Below are 18,253 nucleotides of genomic sequence, written 5' to 3' on the forward strand. Positions count from 1 at the left end.
GAAATTGCATTTCGGCCCACCTTCTTTTTTCTAGTCCCCTGCATGATGGATCACCCTGAAGCTTTCCAGGAAAGAGCTGAGTTAGGTGGATGATCTTTGCATTGAAAAGTTCCATAAAGATTTGTCAAACGGTGCAAAAGTTATAAGAAAAACGAAAAAGACTCTTTCTAAAGAAAGTGCACTCTAACTATAAATACACAGTGGGACTGAAGCTGTGTGATATATATATATACATTTTTCTTTATTTTCAACGGTCCGCCAAGACGCGTTTCGGAAAAGATTGGCCTTGATCACATGATACTGCTGCGGTGGAGTACAAGCCTTTTAAAGTGACAAGTGCATATATTGTGTTATAAACAGTGTAAATCGACATCAACTCAAAGTGCCAGTTCAAGCTCACATGGGCACAATTTATCATTTGTAGTTAAATAGCAAATCAAATGATGAATATTTTATCATTTCAGTCAGTGCATTGTGGCCCAAGCAAGTAAATGCACATATATGTATAAATAGGTGCATATATATAAAAACAAGGTTAAAAGATAGTATTAAAATACAATTGATTGTCCAATGACTGCAGATTAAAATCAAAACTGTACAGATATACCAATATATCACGCAACAGAGATAAGATATGCAAATCACATTGTTTCTAATATGCGTACAAGGATTGTTCAATAGCAAGTTGCTTTTATTTGTTATGCATATAGGAGGTAGATAATATCAAGTCCTGCCGCTATAATGTATGCCTAACAATGTGTGTATTGACATACTATAGCTCCACAAAAATTAGCTCTGATTAATTGCCACTTTTAAGTGCTACAACCACATAATTCTCTAGGTTGCCAAAAAGAAATGTCTCTACAGTCCATGTGGGCCTTGTCATATAGTGTGGCTGCCTTTACAGTCTGTTTAAAGTGCTAAGGTGCAGATTAAAGTGCTAGGTGCCCATATACCAGTTGCTAAAAATTGAAGTGTCTATGTGCCAAAGACAGCAGCAGACTAATAATCCAAGTGCTGGATTTTATTATTCATATGTTCTCCACATCATTTGATCATAGTTGTATAAGTAAAAATCTATCTACATAATAACTGGAAACTTCCAAGTTGGGAGAAAAGAGCGGGCTCATAGCTATAGAAAGAATCTTTGTTTTTATTTGGAATCAGAAAGGTAATTTGGAAAGCATTGGCAGACAACAGAAACTGCTTAAGAGATAGAAGTGGCACCAGGACTAAAGACAAGTATGTAAATGCTCTCTTGAGTTAAGTCCATTGGGAGTCTTTGTATCAAGTTCGAGGATGTACCTTGTTTCTAACTTTCTTAGGGCGGCCTCATGGTTGGCCCCTCGCCTTGAACTTGGTATGGTGTCAAGCACATAGTATTTAAGATGACTTAAATTATTACCATGGGTTTCTTTGAAGTGGTGAACCACATGTATATGACGGATCAGAGTCTGTGATGGCCGTATGAGCTGGAGTATCTGCTTATGGGCTTGTAGCTTGGTGGTACCTACATAACGAAGCCCACAGGTACACTCCAACACATAGACTGCAAATTCGGTTTTGCAAGTGAGAAATTTATTGATTTTATTTGGTCTGTCCTAGAATGGTGTTAAAAATGATGCCTTAACGCCAAACTGGCCGGCTCGGCACGAAATGCATTTAAAAAACAAAAGTTTTTTTGCAGTAAGTCAACTCCTCCAGCTAATATTTCAGGACTGTTTTTTAATACAGCATTGCTCATGGATGTAGCCCTCCTGAATGTCATGGTGGGGAATCTTGGTAATAGGGGACCAATAACAGGATCACTGAGTATAAGCGGCTAGTTCTTTCTAATGATTCTTCTTAACTGGTGCTCTTGTTTGTTGTAGGTCAAAATTAACTTGGTCTCATGTTCTCCTTCTTGTCTCTTCACCTTTTTGATGGCCCAGTTGGTGTTTTTATCAAAGAGAATGTTAGTTCAACTAGCATCCCGTGATTTGTTGAGTCTATCACTTGCCCTGAATAACGCCGCAACAAAAACCTTGCTTTGCTCTCACTTTAGGCTGATCATTACTACAGCTTTGCTTAAGCCTAAGCATTTCCCCGTAGGGGATACTGTGTATTAAATGACTTGGATGAAAGCTGGTAGTATGAAGTACAGCGTTACCGGCGGTCTCTCTTCTATGCAACTTGGTTTCCATCTTATTCTTGGCAATATAAACATGTACAACCAAAAAGTTAACTGACTCAGAACTTATCGTTGATGTAAAATTCAGGCTAATATCATTGATGTTGATTACAGACACAAACTTAAGCGCACTTTCTCTGGAACCCCTCCATATGACAAATAAATCGTCAATATACCGCACCCAGCTGATTACATGTTTATCCAAAATGTCATTATTGTTCGCCATGAGGACCTTTTCCTCCCACCAGCCCATGTGAAGACACGTGAAGCTGGGGGAGAAACTGCCCCCTGTGGTGACCCCACGGATCTGCTGAAAAATTTGAATCTGAAGCATCTACTGTCCAATTTATTTTCTTCTAGATGCTTGTATACAGCGTAGGGACATTCAATGTCATTAACAGGTAAACTTTTTGCCATGGGATGTCATAAATTTGTCTGAGAAAGTCGCTTGTGTCTTGAATATAAGATAGTAAGCTTCGGACATACTCATGCAGGAAGCAGTCAATATATCGAGATGTATTCACCAGAAGGCTTTTGCAAGCAGAAATAATCGGCCTTCCTGTTGGTCTGGTAAGGCTCTTGTGGACTTTAGGGATGAAATATATAACTGGCATAACTGGGAAATCATTCCTGAGATATTTGTATTCGTTGGAGCTGAGGAGGCCTGCACTTTTCCATGATAAGAGTTTAGAGTAGTACTCATTGTGTGTTGCTCTAGTCGCTTGAATACTACTTCTCCTATAACAATCTCCATCATTTAGTTGTTTAAGCGCTTCCTCTATATATTCTGATTTGGGCAGATCAAAATATTGCCCCCTTGTCAGCATTTCGGATCACTATCTGTTTGTTATTTCGTAACTTCTCCACAAGATGTTGGTATTTTCGGTCATGATTGTTATAATTTTTAAGTGCTCTCTGAATTTGATAGTTCAATTTTTTAATCTGTGATGTTAAATTTTCATTAAAGATATCAGTAGAGTCACGTGGCATGATTGGATGAAAAGTAGATTTGGGTCTGAAGGCAGTTGGGGCCATGCCATATGTGTTCAGTTGTTGTTGCACAATTATTGCTTGAGTAGAAGATTCCATGGTCAACGCTGAATTTTCACTTTGTAATTCTTGCAATTCCTGTATAAGAAGAAGATCCGAGATTTGCAGGTTGCTAGGACTCTGAGAGAGAGTATCTGGGAAGACTGACTGTTGTTGGTGCTATTATCTAGCAGGATGTGATATTTTTTGTGTTCCAATTTGCAAATGAACCGGTAAACTTCCATCCTTGTCTGGGAATAATTTAAATTACTTTCTGGACAATAAGACAGACCTAATGATAAAAGCTGTGTTTCTGCTTCATCCAAGGTTATCTGTGACAGGTTGATAATTGTTTAAGCTTCATATGACTCTACATTTACTTGCGCCTCCTTCTGCCTGTTGCCAGTTTCTTCTCTCTTCCACTTCTTGCACAATCTTCTTCTTTCCCGGCACCTTTTGTTTCATCTTTGTTTATTCTGTGAGTCCTCGGTCATAAGGTTCGGCGTACGTCTTTTCTTAGAAAATCTAGCTCTTCTGCCAGAGAAAGCTTTGGCAATGTTTGCCTATCCATCGGCATGTTTGTTTCAGAATCAGATTCACTTTCCAAGGTTGAGCCAATATCTGACACTGACATGGCACCCGGCAGTCCAGAACTGATGCTATCCCCTTGTCTGTTTTATATATATATATATATATATATATATATATATATATATATATATATACATATGCACACACACACACCCACACAAAAATACACACAAATGTAGCGGATTTAGCAAAACAAACACCATATACAACCTTAGAGCCCCATCCAAAATAGCAAGAGGAAAAAAGTTGATCTTTTTCCATGAATGTGAGACATATTTACTAATTTCTAAGGAATAGAGATTATAAAGAATGCTATGTACAGGTTCATGTGTGAGTAATATGTACCCATTAAAATGTCAAGTATGACTCATGTGTACTTGACTAAAACCATATGAGCAATCATAACATTCTAGCTTGCGAAGGCTCAGATAATTCTGCCATATTTGTTGCACACTAACCTCTGGATTTAAGGCAATTCCCAGGAGGGTTCAGTATCTGCTCACAGTAAATCACCAAACAAATATAGCTAATCAAAGGCTGGCAGACTTCCTCTGGAGCAGCGGTTCTTAACTCTTTCACCTCGGTGGATCCCAAATGTATCACTACTAGACACTGGAGACTCTATAAACTGATCCTCAACACAATACACCTAATACAGAGAGTACACAATAAAACGGAATTAAAAAACTATTTTATTAATTCACAAACAAAAAATCTTCGATTTTGATGGGAAAGCTGGATTATTTCAAACTGTAGTTTCATTTCTAAAAGATGAAGCAAAATGCTAGACTCTAGCTGTCACTTTATCTTTTTTGCTGATAGTGGATACTTCCCATTTGGTGCCAGTTACCACTACTACTTCAATTGAGTACACCAACCGTCCATACTAGACTCAGTTTGCTCTTCTTGCGCTGCTTTTATAGATCAAGATGAGATGACAACTTAATTTTTAGATCCTAATTTCTCAAATTCCATCACAGGTGCAACACATTTTAAAACTTTCATTTTTAATTTGATGAACTTTACAATCTGCTAATATTTAATGTTGTAAACAATGGCAGACCCCCTGAGTAGGTGTCAAGGACTCCCAGGGATCAGCAGATCACAGGTGAAGAACCACCCTTAATCCGTGGTTCGCTGACCCTACTCAAGGGATCCACGAGTGCGGGGATCTCCAGCTTCCGGTAGTGATGTAGTTTTGGTCCACATAGATAAAAAGGAGCATCGTATGTGTTACAGTATCTTCCACATGTGGGAGGTTCTGGAAATAGTTTTACAAATGAATAAGATATACCACACAAAGTATTTTCTTTCATCCCAGCCAGTTTTTCTCTTTCGATACTAAAACTTTCAATCCAAAATTACAATTGAGTTTCCTAATTAGCCCTTATATTCCAAATCAGACACATCATATTACGAAAAGCTAATGTTCACTTTGCCACTGGATTCAAGCTAGCCGGCTGATTAGCCAGAAACCGTTCCCAGGATGCTTGTTTCCAGTCCAGGGAAGATATGGCTGGCAGTTCGGGCTGGACTGTTCCCATGAGGCACAGGGTCAGACTGATTTGCATATGGCCATGTCTGAACTGGGGTGGCGGAGTGGGCTAAAGAACGGTGATGGATTAAACCCAGATCAGTTGACTGGGGGTGAGTGCTTGCAATGTTCAGCACTCCGTCCATCATCCCCTTTGGTTTTGAAAAGCTAATGTGTGCCATTCTATATTTGTAATCGAAGGAAGCATTGTCCCCTATATGTGATTATTTAAGTAAGCTCCACAGGAAAAAGATGCCAGATGCAATGTGCAGTCACTCGCATCTTGCTTACTTACCATCAATGTATTTTACTTCAGTAACTCAACTCTTAAATTCATATAAGATACATCACAATATATCCATTTTAAGTGACTTTGGGGTAAAATAAATACAACACTTGGCAATTGCCAGCCGATCAAGGCATATCTTTATGCTGGAGCCTTCTAAATGTTAAGTATAAGAAGGGCAGCAAACATTTAAACATTTAACATGTAGAATGTATAGATGTTAATCGCATAAGAATTATTTCACCAGCCTATAGAACTCTCCACAACCTTGCATTAGGATTTATTCTCATTAAAACCAATTATGCAGTATAAGCAGTTCAAGTGATTCGCATCAACTATTGAAGATTGCCTATTTGATGCCCACTCAATATTTTTCTATTTAGAAGGCCAACTGGAGCTGCACACAGCTTTGCACTACATTATCTATCACATCAAAAGGGCAGCTTTACAGTTCAAATGTAACTACTGGTAGAAACAGCTATCTTCTTCACTAAAGTCTGACAATTTTTAGTTACTCTCTAACAATGCTTTACCCCTGATGCTCAAAGGTAGTTGATGGAAGATTCCCATAAGCAATTTGCATCTCTTCCAAGATTCTCAATGGTATTAGGGCACTATACACTGTGCCACAAACATAACTATTCGTTATAAGAAGGGCTTTGCATGTTGATTCTCCAAACTTTTCAAAGTCTCAAGCATGAAAATAACTATTGTGTCTCAATAGAAAATATTCAATGGTCTTATTTTTTCAAAACCGAACACCTGTTCCTTTTGGTCAGTTCTTAATTGAGTAACCCAGCTGCACTGCATTCAAACTGAAGCTTGTTTCTTTCATGCATTCATTGTTTGATTTCTTTTGGATGCTATCCATAAAATGGATCACTGACACAATAATGCAAACAAAAATACTTTGTGGACAGAATATAGTGTCAAACATATCCGAGGACCAAAATATTTAGAAGGTACATGCAAATAGGTAAGTATAGATTCACTATTCTTAACTCCAAATCTACGTACCTTGAAGATATATGTATTGTCAAGGTACATCTATGTGGAGTTATATATAGTAAAACTTTGCTTACCAATATAAACTCACCTTCCTGATATTTGTTCCTCGATATTCTAGACAATATTTTGTCCTACAATAATCTAACTAAACACCCATAAAATTGAATAATGCAAATCAGTCTCATACAAATACATTTAATATAAACACAAATGTATAGCTCACCAATAAAAACACGAAGTATGCAAGTGCATATATATATATATATATATATATATATATATATATATATAAGAATGTGGAGATTTGGTTTGGGGGAGACTTGATAAATATGTGGATCATACATCAGATCTTGGGTCTGCAGGTCTGCTTCCTTGATGAGGCAGGTTACTTTTCAGGGCCACTAGTGTAGAGTATGCGAAGTTCACTTGCCAATATTCAATGACAAAGAGGCACCATTGTTTAAAGTTTCAAACATTGTTAATTGCATAATGATGACATCTCCGGAAATAATTGGTATGCAGCACTAAAGTAGCAGTTGCCTTTGCATAAGAGGTTGCTCCCTCATCTCTGTTCTGAGTCATGTGTTTTGCGCACAGGGGATCTGATGATGTCCATCTCATCCCGAGAAGATGTACCCATAGAGAGCCAGATGCACAGCCTTGAAGAGCTCACCTGCTGCTCAGGCAGCCCTGTCACCCTGATTGAAAACCGCTTGTTCTTTGGAATGAGTAATAAATAAAATGTAAGGTGTTCATTGACAGTCCTGCTGTCCCCCATGCACTTCTTACTTTCACTTTCCCTGTTAAAGTAGCATATTTGCATTTATGCAGTAAATATTGGCATGATAATTAGGCTCTATGTATACTTTTTATGAAGGGATCTCATGGTCATTTAAACCAAAGCTGTGCTTAATCTTGCTCTTTTGTTGCCACTGCTCCAGGCTGGGAATTGCCAAGGCCTGTCTTAACCACAAAGCTGGGAGTTTGAGGGCAAAGTCGGTATGTTGGAGTGATACTGAAAATGGCATTGACCATCACCCACACCGAAAGGGTTGGCAAGTATGCACGGGGCAGGCTATTTTCACATCCAGATACGAGAGTATGAGGGTTTTGGCAGAAGTTTTCAAGTTGCTTCCGCAAAGGAAACATTTCACTTTCTTTGGAAGAGACCGCTTCTACCAGCCCAGTTGGTCTTCTTGCTTATGTGTTTCATGATGTTGCATGTCTTGGTGTTGCATGATAGATGGGGGTTGAATCTCTCCAGCAGTATATCACTGAAGAAGGTTTTGAGTAGTAGTTGCTTGTTATTGACATATAGGTTGAATATGGTCTTGGTGTGGTTGATTTTCAAGTGGCAGCTGGACGTCACGGGGCTGGGTGAGGTGCAGACAGTACATGAGGCACTGAACGTTGAAATAAGAATCTTTCAATCAACATTGTGTGTTCTCAGCGCATCTGTGAATTTTGATGCTGTTAGTGAACTAGTGCTGTATGTTGCCTGTTAATCCTATACAAGTCATCAGTGTGTGGATGAGCACGGGACGTAAGAGAAATGTCTCATTTAAAAGCCAAACCCACATCCACATAAATAACACTGCCATAAGGAACTTAAGGAACTGTGATATATCACATTCATCTCAATAGGTTGTCCCCCTAGGGAGAGTAGAAACACTATTTGTACAGGTTATAAGCAAAAACATATGCGTATTGCACCAGTTTAATAATTCTGGCCCTATATACTAAATATAAGTTACTATACTACAATGAATTAACATAGATGAGGAATCTTTACATATATAAATGGCAGTACTCGGAAATTCCCAGCAGGACTCAAAAATCTTTATTTTTCTTTCTTGAAGTGAGAGCTCTATAACCCAATCTTGTTTGATGCAGCAATGTTTTAACCTGTTCACAACCAGAACTGCTGCCAACAGATCTGAGTTCACCTTTTAACAGTGCAATCATACTAAACACGCCACTTTCAATTCAACCCCAAGAACTGAGTTTCAGTCAATCAGTATTTACCTACTGAAGGAAGTAGATCTTGGAAGTTGGAGAAATGAGCTATGTAACCACTATCATTTACCTATGAGAGGCATCCAAACAATGACTGAATATCACGTGTTATTTCAAAATAGAATCACTTACCCATTTCCTACACCAGTCTAACCTGGGTTCGTTTATTGAATAACCCTACAACTCTACTGTGCAAGATAACATTAAGCCTAATTTACGGACATGTCCACTCAGACCACAATTAACACTGGTCCCAACAGTACTGTGGCCACTCTCAACTACAAAGTTTGAAGGATTGTCTCAGTCCTTGAGTCTTGCAAAAATATAATCCATACTTCAGGATCTATATGATCTACAGAATTAGGTTTTCGCAGGACAAACTGATGAAAAGACCATTTTAAGATCTGAAGCGAGGTGCTAGGATTAAACGTTTTAAATTCTTGATAACCACAGAAGTAATAGGAAGATTAATTGGAAATATAAGTTTCTTCCAGTCTCAAAATACCTGACTGTGAATAAGATAAGAGCTGTGTTTCCCTATTCTTACTCTTTTCAATGTTTTGTAATCACAAAGAATGCTACAAAGAAAAAAGAATTTAAAACCTGATGCAAAATGTTGGTAAAGTGCTGCAGGTCGCTGACACAACAAGGCAGGAAAATGCTGCAGGAAAATTTGCTACTCATGTACCTACAAGTCCCTGCAAAGAGTCATTCATAGTTTAACTGGATAAAAAAAGTTTTAGGGGATAATGGACTTCCCTTAAAGGGTAAGGAAACAGCAGGTCACTTTTAATTGTCTAGAGTTGCATCTCCCTGATCAGGGTAGCGCTCTGGACAGCTTACTGTCTCTTATTTGGCTTTATAGAATCAATGGTGCCGATCCCTCAATCACTAAACAGTTCAGACTGCTGTTAATCCATAAACCAGCAATAACAAGAACCAAAACTACCTGGTTATTTTGGACAAGAGCTTTTAACATATGCTGGCATAGCCCTAGCTTATAGATGCATTTAGGGTATTTTGCATTCTTCCAACCATTGCAATTCATTTATTCTTTATGCCAGTAGAGTAACTTTAACAGTCTCCTTACGGCCTTTTAAAACATGCCAAAACAGTTAACTGTTTATGGAGAACCAGAGGCATGTTAGGTTTTTTGCAAGACAATGGTCCAAGTAGCTTGATCAGGTCCTCTCTTGGGCCAGACCTGTACCCAAATTAGTGCTTTTAATTTATTCTTAGTTGTCAGCATGAGGCAGAACACACAAAAATAGAAACAGGCTATTACGTTTACGTTCTTGCCTCAATAAACTGAACTCCAAATATAAATGTGACTGGGCATACGATTGGGACAAATATAACAATATTTGAAAGACCGCTTATAGTGCTAGATCAATCCACCATAATATTTTTCCCGGGGACCCTGAATGGCAGATAACCGCCCTGGCATCAATTTAGCAGATCAACTTTAAAAGTGGGCTCCGTTTAGTAGCTTGTAATTTATTATTTATACTATACAGCTCGTAGTTTAAAAAGAGTAATCTTTATCTTCTAGGAGCAAAAAATACCTAGTGGTGGCCTTTTCCCTCTATTAATATGCCCAACTAGTTTCACTTTACCTTCCTTTTTATAATTAAATACCTTCTTACCAGCTACATGCTGCACATGAATATAAATAAAAAAAATAAGCACAACAGATTTTTGCACATTCTCTTCGTATCTATTATACAGATTACACACATGAAACACACTTAAAGTACATAAAGCACACTTACAGGACACTGCAACCCTTTGTTAGTGTGAGCAAAAAGCATGGCACTGTCCACATATTGCAATATATTAAAGTGACATGAAGCCAGTAATGTTGGTGGGAATTCATTTTAGGAGGATCACATAAAATATTGAAAGATGTGGGACAGAAACAAGTGGTGTTTTCAAGAGGACTTGAAACAGGACTGCAGGAATTGATTGAATCTCACTTTATTATTTGATGTTGGCACCAGGAAGAAATACCTGAAATGGAGTGCAACACATGAATCTCATCTGTGCCTATCTCAAGGCAGCCTTCACAACAACACATTACACATCACTGAAGTGAAGCAGTGACCATTTTTAAGAAATGACATTGTTGGTTTCGCAGACTGAAAATTGTCTGTTCTCATATTGTTTGTCTGACTTTAATATTTTAAGATAAACTACATAATATTAGCATTTCAGACGCATTACAGTTGTGTCAATACTGGTAGAATAAAAGGGAATTTTTGGAATAACTAAGTTACACATATCCTTCGGTCAGCTGAAGATAAGTCATGGGCATGCATTTCCATTCTGCCTAAATTCCTAGTTATAGACAGGATACAGTGGCAACTAACAACTGCTGCAAACGCATATTTCATAATGGAGACAATCATAACTTTATCTTTTAAATGACAAGAAGCAAGACATTTTCACTTACCAAGAAACCAGAGGAATTATCCAAAAGGCACCTTAACCTGCAGATAAAGTTTCTTTCCATAAACGAAGAATTTTCTGGAGGAAGCTGGTCTGGGTCATAATAAGATGTGTGCTGCGTGAATTCTTGATCACCTGTAGTGATAACATTAAATAAATATGGATTTATTTGTATTGGAAAGATTGCATTTAAATCTAAACAATCTAAATAAAATTAATAAGATTTGCAGGCAGCATTTCTGTATTATTATATAAGAAGTGCAACAAGTTATGAGCCGCTGTACACACCCTACCAATTTGCGAGTCACTAATTGCATTGTTTTGCGACTCGCAATTTGCAACTCACAAATAGAAATGTGCAACAGTGTCTCAGACACTGTTTGCGGATCCTAATGGATTTGCAAGTTGCCTGCCTCATTAACATTCATGAGGAAGGTGAAATTTGCGACCCCATTAGGAATGGCTGGCACTCCCTGGGGTCAGCAGGCCACCATGTCTGTGACGGCTTTTTAAATAAAGCAGTTCTTTTCTTTTAATGCAGCCCGTTTTCCTTAAAGGAAAATGGGATGCATTAAAAAAAGAAAAATGAAACGTTACTGTTTAATTTTTAGGTCTCGCCTAGTGTTGCAGTGCATGTGCTGCTCACTTTGCGAGGCATTCAGCATACACTATAGCGTGGAAGCTTTGTGGCAGCTCTGCCCACTCTACGCCCATCTTTTTGATTGGCTTAGATACTAAATTCTGCCTTCTGATTGGTTGTAGGCTTGTTAGTACCTTTTTATGACGGCCATGTCGTCATTTGTGTTCTTCCATGGCTACTGGCCAATTTACTGCACAAACTACTTTCTTCCCCTGCCCCCCCTCCCGAAGTCCGATGCCTTCTCGCATCTGCCTTAAGGTGAGAGCTCGCATGGCGCGCTGCAAATTCAAACAAGAAGCCGCCATTGCCGAAGCAGGTGTTCTCTTGTCTTGCACTCCTGTTGTTTTGGTGGCTGCTTATTTGTATTTGCAGCGCGCCATGCCACTTTCAACAAATACAAACAAGCGGGGAGCAAAAAAAAGCGGAAAGCGGCTACCGCCCACAGGTTTGCCCTATATAAAATTGCTTTGAAACAAACACATTCCATGATGAAGGGGCGCAGATGAATAAATCTTTTCCGAAGCTTTCACACAATATGCGTGCAATGCGGAGTGCACGGCGCAGAGCACCGAGAGTGGTATCTGAAGCCTAAATCCCCACCCTGCACACTGCACTCTCCCTCGGGCCTGAGTCTCCTATTCTTTTCCTGAAAGTACAGAATCATTCTGGTGCTGATCTCACTTGTGGTCAGAGCTCGGTACAGGCCTGTCTGTCAGCAGCTGTTGCCCGTGCAGTCACTCATTTCAGGCTAATCTGTTGGGGGATGTCAGGGGGTTTTGGAATATTTGTTGAGTTTCTGTCAGGTCTGGATAACCAATCGCTGGCAACTTCTGGATACGCATTGACGTTAATGGTATTGCTGAATTAAACTAGGTGTTCGCCGAATTCTCTGCAGGCCGGTAATGGAACCTTGTACCGTTCCCACATATCACAGAATTCCCTCTCTTCCTTTTTACCTCGGCTATGTAAGAAGCCCATCAAAAGGACGAGAACAGCTTGGTTTGGCTTCCAAGATGCATGGACTGTTTAGAGACTAGAGACTCGAGACTGGAGCACCCCTCACCTGTCCATTCCCTTTGCACACCGAGCATGGCAAGTGTACAGCACATTACTGTATTGATTAAACTTCAAGGACTAGTCAAGGTAGGGGAGGCTTTTGGCCAGGGAGTTCAAATGCAGTCTTTCAGGTGCCACCCTCCTCCCTATACACCCACCGTTCTTCTTGCCCGGCTTCTCCCTCTCTCCCCACCCAATTCTATCACAGGTCCGAAAGTCTGAGAGTGGTCAGAACACTCTTCAGAGCTGACTTGGTTTACAGAATCCCCGGCTTGCCCTATTGACATATTCATTTGAGAGTGGGCAAATCACTTAATCTCCCCGTGCCTACCAAAAAATGAATGTGTCCTTGTTTAGCGTAACTGGCGGTCATGTACAGCGCTCCAATACTTTTGGGTCAAGTTTGCGCTATATAAAGCTACAAAAAAACTGTGGACATTCTACTACTCTCTATCCAAATAAAAGAAGAGCAGATAGTTAAGGACAGACGGCGTTTGCCCATTTCAAATTTAAATTGCACAGCTGGCCTGGTTACTCATTGACTAATACATTCACAGCAGATGTCTGTCTGTGTTTAAATTGTGTGGATCCAGGTTCATAAACTGGCAGGTTCCTTCAGCCTTTCATCCTTCTGAGTTATATAAAAGGAGCACTATTACAGACTTCGTTACAAGGATCCTCGTAATCCCGTTTCAGACTGAAAGGGGACTTTCTGCCTGTATTTCGATAACAGATACTACATATTGTATGCACTCCTAAACCTTTTTCCTGCGCACATTTAGTGAGGAAAAATGGTGAAATGTGCATGTGGTAATCTGAGGTGCAAACTGTGATACTCTGTGTCTATTATTCTGCCTCCCTAGCTTGCAATCAGTCTGTAATAATAACTCCTTGGAATACTTCATTCTGCAGTATTTCTATTTCCCACAATGATATTGACATGGAATAATACCTTGGAGTTCGAAATGGGGAACTAATTTGGGTAACAATAACTGATCTAACTATGAACAACCACTTTATAAATGAAGCTTTCAAAAAACTATTAGTTTCAAATTTCAGTAAACATAAATGGATTATATCATAGTACAATGTCATAGCAGTTCAGACAGCAGACCTATCCATCAGTCTTCGCCGCAGATGTCGAACGTAGGTCCAGAAGTGCCACATCTGTACTACATTTTCTGGATATCTATATATAATGTATATTTACATACAATTATTCTAAACAGAACTCATTTACGTAATGAGGCGTTCTGGAACTCTGGCACAGATCTGGCCCTCCCGTACCTGTATTTGACAATCCTAGTTACCAGAGGTTAGACAGAAGGGGCACTTGGAGAGCAAAGTTCCTATTGGCCTGTGCTTTGACCAGCACAGCTAAGTTCAGCACCCAGGCTAATGTGCTGCATAGCTAAATACATACAAGGTCCCAAAGGTGAGGCTGATTGCATTGCAAATGTTTGTTTAAGGGTAGGCAGTGGTCCATGGGACCACTGCCTGGTCTTAAAAAATATTTTCAATGCCAGTCACAAAGGGAAAGGGGACCCTTCCCGTTTACGAGTGGGTTACCACCCATTTGAAATGCGTGGTAAACTGTGAGTGTTTTGCGGCAGCAAAACAATCTTACATTGAAGTGCGAGTCACTATTAGGAAGGGACGCCCTTGGCAGGTCCCTTCCTAATAGCGAGTCGCAAACCCTATTTTGCATGTTGGTAAAAGGTTACCGACTCGCAAAAAATCAGGTTTGTAAATAGGGCAGAACTATTTTGCGGTCGCAAACGGGTCGATTGCCTGTTTGCGACCGCAAAAAAGGTCATACATCTGGCCTTTTGTCTTGACCCACAATATTCAATGCTCCTTTACAAGCATGCCTGACCTCCTACGGTCTTGCCCGGTGTTCATTTTTAACACATGTATTATCTTCTGTATTTACAATGTTCTGTAGTCAGTCTAAAAACTGAGCTTAATTCTTAAATGATTTTGCTCATCTACATTTTGTGTGGCATCCCGTGCATACTTTAATATTTAATTACAAATATGAAATGGCATCTGCCATCTTAGAAGAGTCAATTAAATAAAGTATAAAAATCATTAGAAGATGGCCACAGCGATTGTGAGTAAGCACAGGTCAGCGATCTTTGAATATTTTTTTAGCTTTAAGAAAAATAATGCAGAGATGGCTCAATGCATGTGTGAATATAGGCAGAGCAGCCATCTTGGAATTATCTCAACATTCAAAGATGGCCACAGTTTACTTGTGTGCAAACATGCTTTCATCTTGGAATTACTTTTCCAAAAGTAAATGAAAAAACATTCAAACATTGCTGCCACATTTGTGTGTACAAGTACGGAAGCCACCTGGAGCATAAATAAAGCACTGGCTAAGCCAATAGCTGTTATTGGAGAAAACTATTCCCTTTGCCAATGCTTGTCTGTAGTGGAGCAAATCACCAGGGGAATTTATTGGCTGGGTGCCCCAGGGAAGTGGGCATGTAAAGCTGGACAAAAAAAACCTCCATTATTTAAAGCATGTGAATTTGACAGAAAGTTCAAAAACGTTCGTAGAAAGCGCAGGAGTCCAAAGCATGTTCCAACTACAGCGTCTACCTGAGGTACCAAAGAGAGAAGGTCATCAAATTTGATGCCTAAATTCTTCACAGAGTTCACACAGCCCTCAGGGGGAGGGTTGTCTACAGGCCAGAAAGACTGCCAGGTTTCTTGAGACTTTGCTCCACAAAACAGAGTTCCGTGTTCCCTTCATAGCATTCAAGCTGATGGTAGGTAAGTCGATGGAAGACAGCTGGCAGGCAGGTTTTAGTTTTATCACCAAGAAAGTCTGCATCCTGCTCCCAGGAAAACAGAAGTTGGGTTTTGTCAGTGTAATAGATTATTTTAGCTCCCAGGGTCTCAGCAAGTAGGGCAAGAGGGGTAAGGTATATATTAAATAAAGTTGGGCTTAACGCAGAGCCCTGAGATAATCCCACACCCAGTTTGTGAGACCCAGATAAGATAGGGGGAATCTGGTCTTCTTGACCTCGATATTCAAGAAATTAGGGAAGCCAGCCTAGAGCTTTACTGCCAATTCCAATAGATTGGAGACGGGCTAGGAGATTGGCATGAGGTACCGTATCGAAGGAGGATGAAAGATCTAACATTATCAGCAATGCCTTTCCACCGGCTTCTAATGTACTCCTGATGTAATCAGCCACTTCCACTAGAGTAAGGGGGCCCTGAGCATCCCCTGCCCTGAAAATTCTTAAGGTGGCCTAAGTGGAGCGGGCCTGCATTGCTGCGGCGACCTGAAAGTCAGCTTTGGGCCTGGATACTGTGAGGGATCCTGGAACTTAGGCTCAGTGCAAAGACCTACTATTATGTCAGCCTGGATTCAGCGCTGTGTGCCAGACTGGCTCCAGGACTGAACATTGAAAGATTTGCTGCTAGCCCGAGGATTTTGACTTTGTGATCTGTGGAATTGGAACTGGAACATAGAAGTCACAGAGCATGAGGGGTGCCTCACAGATTATACCCGGCTGCCTGGAATTTGGGGCTCTATAAGTACTACTGGACGCCCACTGCATGGTTAAGCATTGCAAATGGCACTAGCAACAGTTTGGATCTAATGTGAATCCTCGAATTGGGACCAGTGGCCTTTGGCTGGGGGCATTGAGCTTTGGCGAGTGGACATCCTTGAATTGGCCCAGAGAAACGGCGAGGATGATGGATTTGGTCAGCCAGAGGGGTGAGGAAAACACAGCTTGCATAGCCTGGTAGCAATTGTGGGGGGGCGCTTTAGAGCTGCAGCAAGACTTGAAAGTGTTTGGGCCATTGCTCCTACTTAGGCTGAGACTATTGACATTGGTTGTGTTTGATAGGGTACCTACTGATAGACCGACCGCTCGGCTTTGGTACATCATGCGGGGGCCTTGTGAAGGACCATGCCAACTCTTGGCACCGCAGACTCCAGCTTGTTCTGCCTGCTGCACTGAACCTTTAGTAGATACAAGCTATGGGTAAGGATAAAGGGGCAAAACCGGTGCAGGTCACCAGAATTGACCAATACACTGTGACATCAGTGTAGGGACCCACCACTGCTTAACTTATGGCAGCGATACAAGGCCCCCGGGTGGCGCTGGAAGGGAAAAAATATTCAATGGCCATGGAACTCACCTATCTGCACTTGGGTCTATAGAAAGTGGTGGATCAGACCACAGTGGTGGAGGATGATGTTGATACGCTCAAGAAAGAGGTCAAGTTGCATTAAGCCAGGGTGGAAGGCTTAAAATGCAGTGCCATGCACACGGAAGACCACTTGGAAGATGCAGAAGGACGGTCCCTGTGTAACAATCTCCATCTAGTTAGCTTTCCCGAGCATGTGGAGGGTCTCTCAGCAGAGCTCTTCTTGGAGAACTGGATAACAAAAACTCTCAGGCTTACGCATCTCTCTAATTTCTTCACAGTGGAAAGGTCTCACAGTTTCTGGCTCCATGCCTGGGGGGAACCCCATAGGCCATGATTGCTTGACTTTTTAATTACCATGACATCTACCCTGTCCTCCAGCATGAGCACACAAACAGCCCCGACACTCAATGCCAGGACAAACACATTTTTATTCACCCTGACTACACCCGTCGGGTCCAAGCATTTTTTCATCTGTCATTTGGCAATTGAGAGACCGTAAAATCAATTACACCGTGCTGTTCCATGCCAAACAATATGATGACCGAGGTGCTGGACACTTTAGGACAGAGAGATAATACTGGTACTCCTGGGAGGCAAGACTCTCAAAAGGGTGTGGTGCGGTGCTTGGACCACAACAGGAGGACACCACTGAGACTATGGTGGATCAGGAAGCCCCAGCTGTGAATCAATTTATAGTTTGCCCAAACGGCACCCTGAGGTCAGAAGTGCGGGATCACTTGATTGGAGTGCATTTTCACAGATTAGACTGGTGCCTGATACCCTACGTGACAGTATGGATGCTGGATAGGTCCTACAAATTAAACTGTCAACTTTTATGGTACGTAGGGGAGGGGGCTCTTGTGATGTTCTGTTTTGGGCTATTGCGAAATGGCTGGGGACAGCGCCCAGGGGCGAGTTCTGGTTGATGTGATATCTGCACCTGGCAGGACAAGCAATTCAAGAATACGTCTTGGGAAGCTGTCAATAGTATACCACCTGTATAATTAACTTTCTGTGTGCCTGTTTATACAACGTGTGACTCCATTTTTTTTGTTTAAATCTGTTTTTATTAATTTTGTAAACATAGTTGCAAACTTACAGCACACTGGCATATGTATTCCGTAGTCGGAACTCTTAGTGTCAATAGCATTATACATCGCACATGCCAGGAACGTGGTCATATAACAGCTCCTCGACTGATAGCTCTATCCAATTCCTCAGGACCCCTGTCACAGTTCAAACTTTAAACAGTACGATGCAAAACCCACCATTCCTCTGCATTAGTCCATCGAATTG

The 18,253-nt window shown here is 40.7% G+C and overlaps 1 protein-coding gene across 1 annotated transcript in view; it reads right to left on the minus strand.

Annotated features, from left to right (window-relative positions):
* Window positions 1-18,253, minus strand: part of AHR (aryl hydrocarbon receptor) — a 342,269-nt gene that overhangs the window by 66,146 nt on the left and 257,870 nt on the right. Inside the window, exon 6 of the mRNA XM_085630795.1 lies at window positions 11,087-11,217. Within this exon, the coding sequence (XP_085486921.1) occupies window positions 11,087-11,217 (131 nt within the window). The remainder of the gene's footprint in view (window positions 1-11,086; window positions 11,218-18,253) is intronic.

The sequence above is a fragment of the Triturus cristatus genome, chromosome 10, assembly GCF_964204655.1.
Source record: "Triturus cristatus chromosome 10, aTriCri1.1, whole genome shotgun sequence".
NCBI classification, from domain to species: Eukaryota; Metazoa; Chordata; class Amphibia; order Caudata; family Salamandridae; genus Triturus; species Triturus cristatus.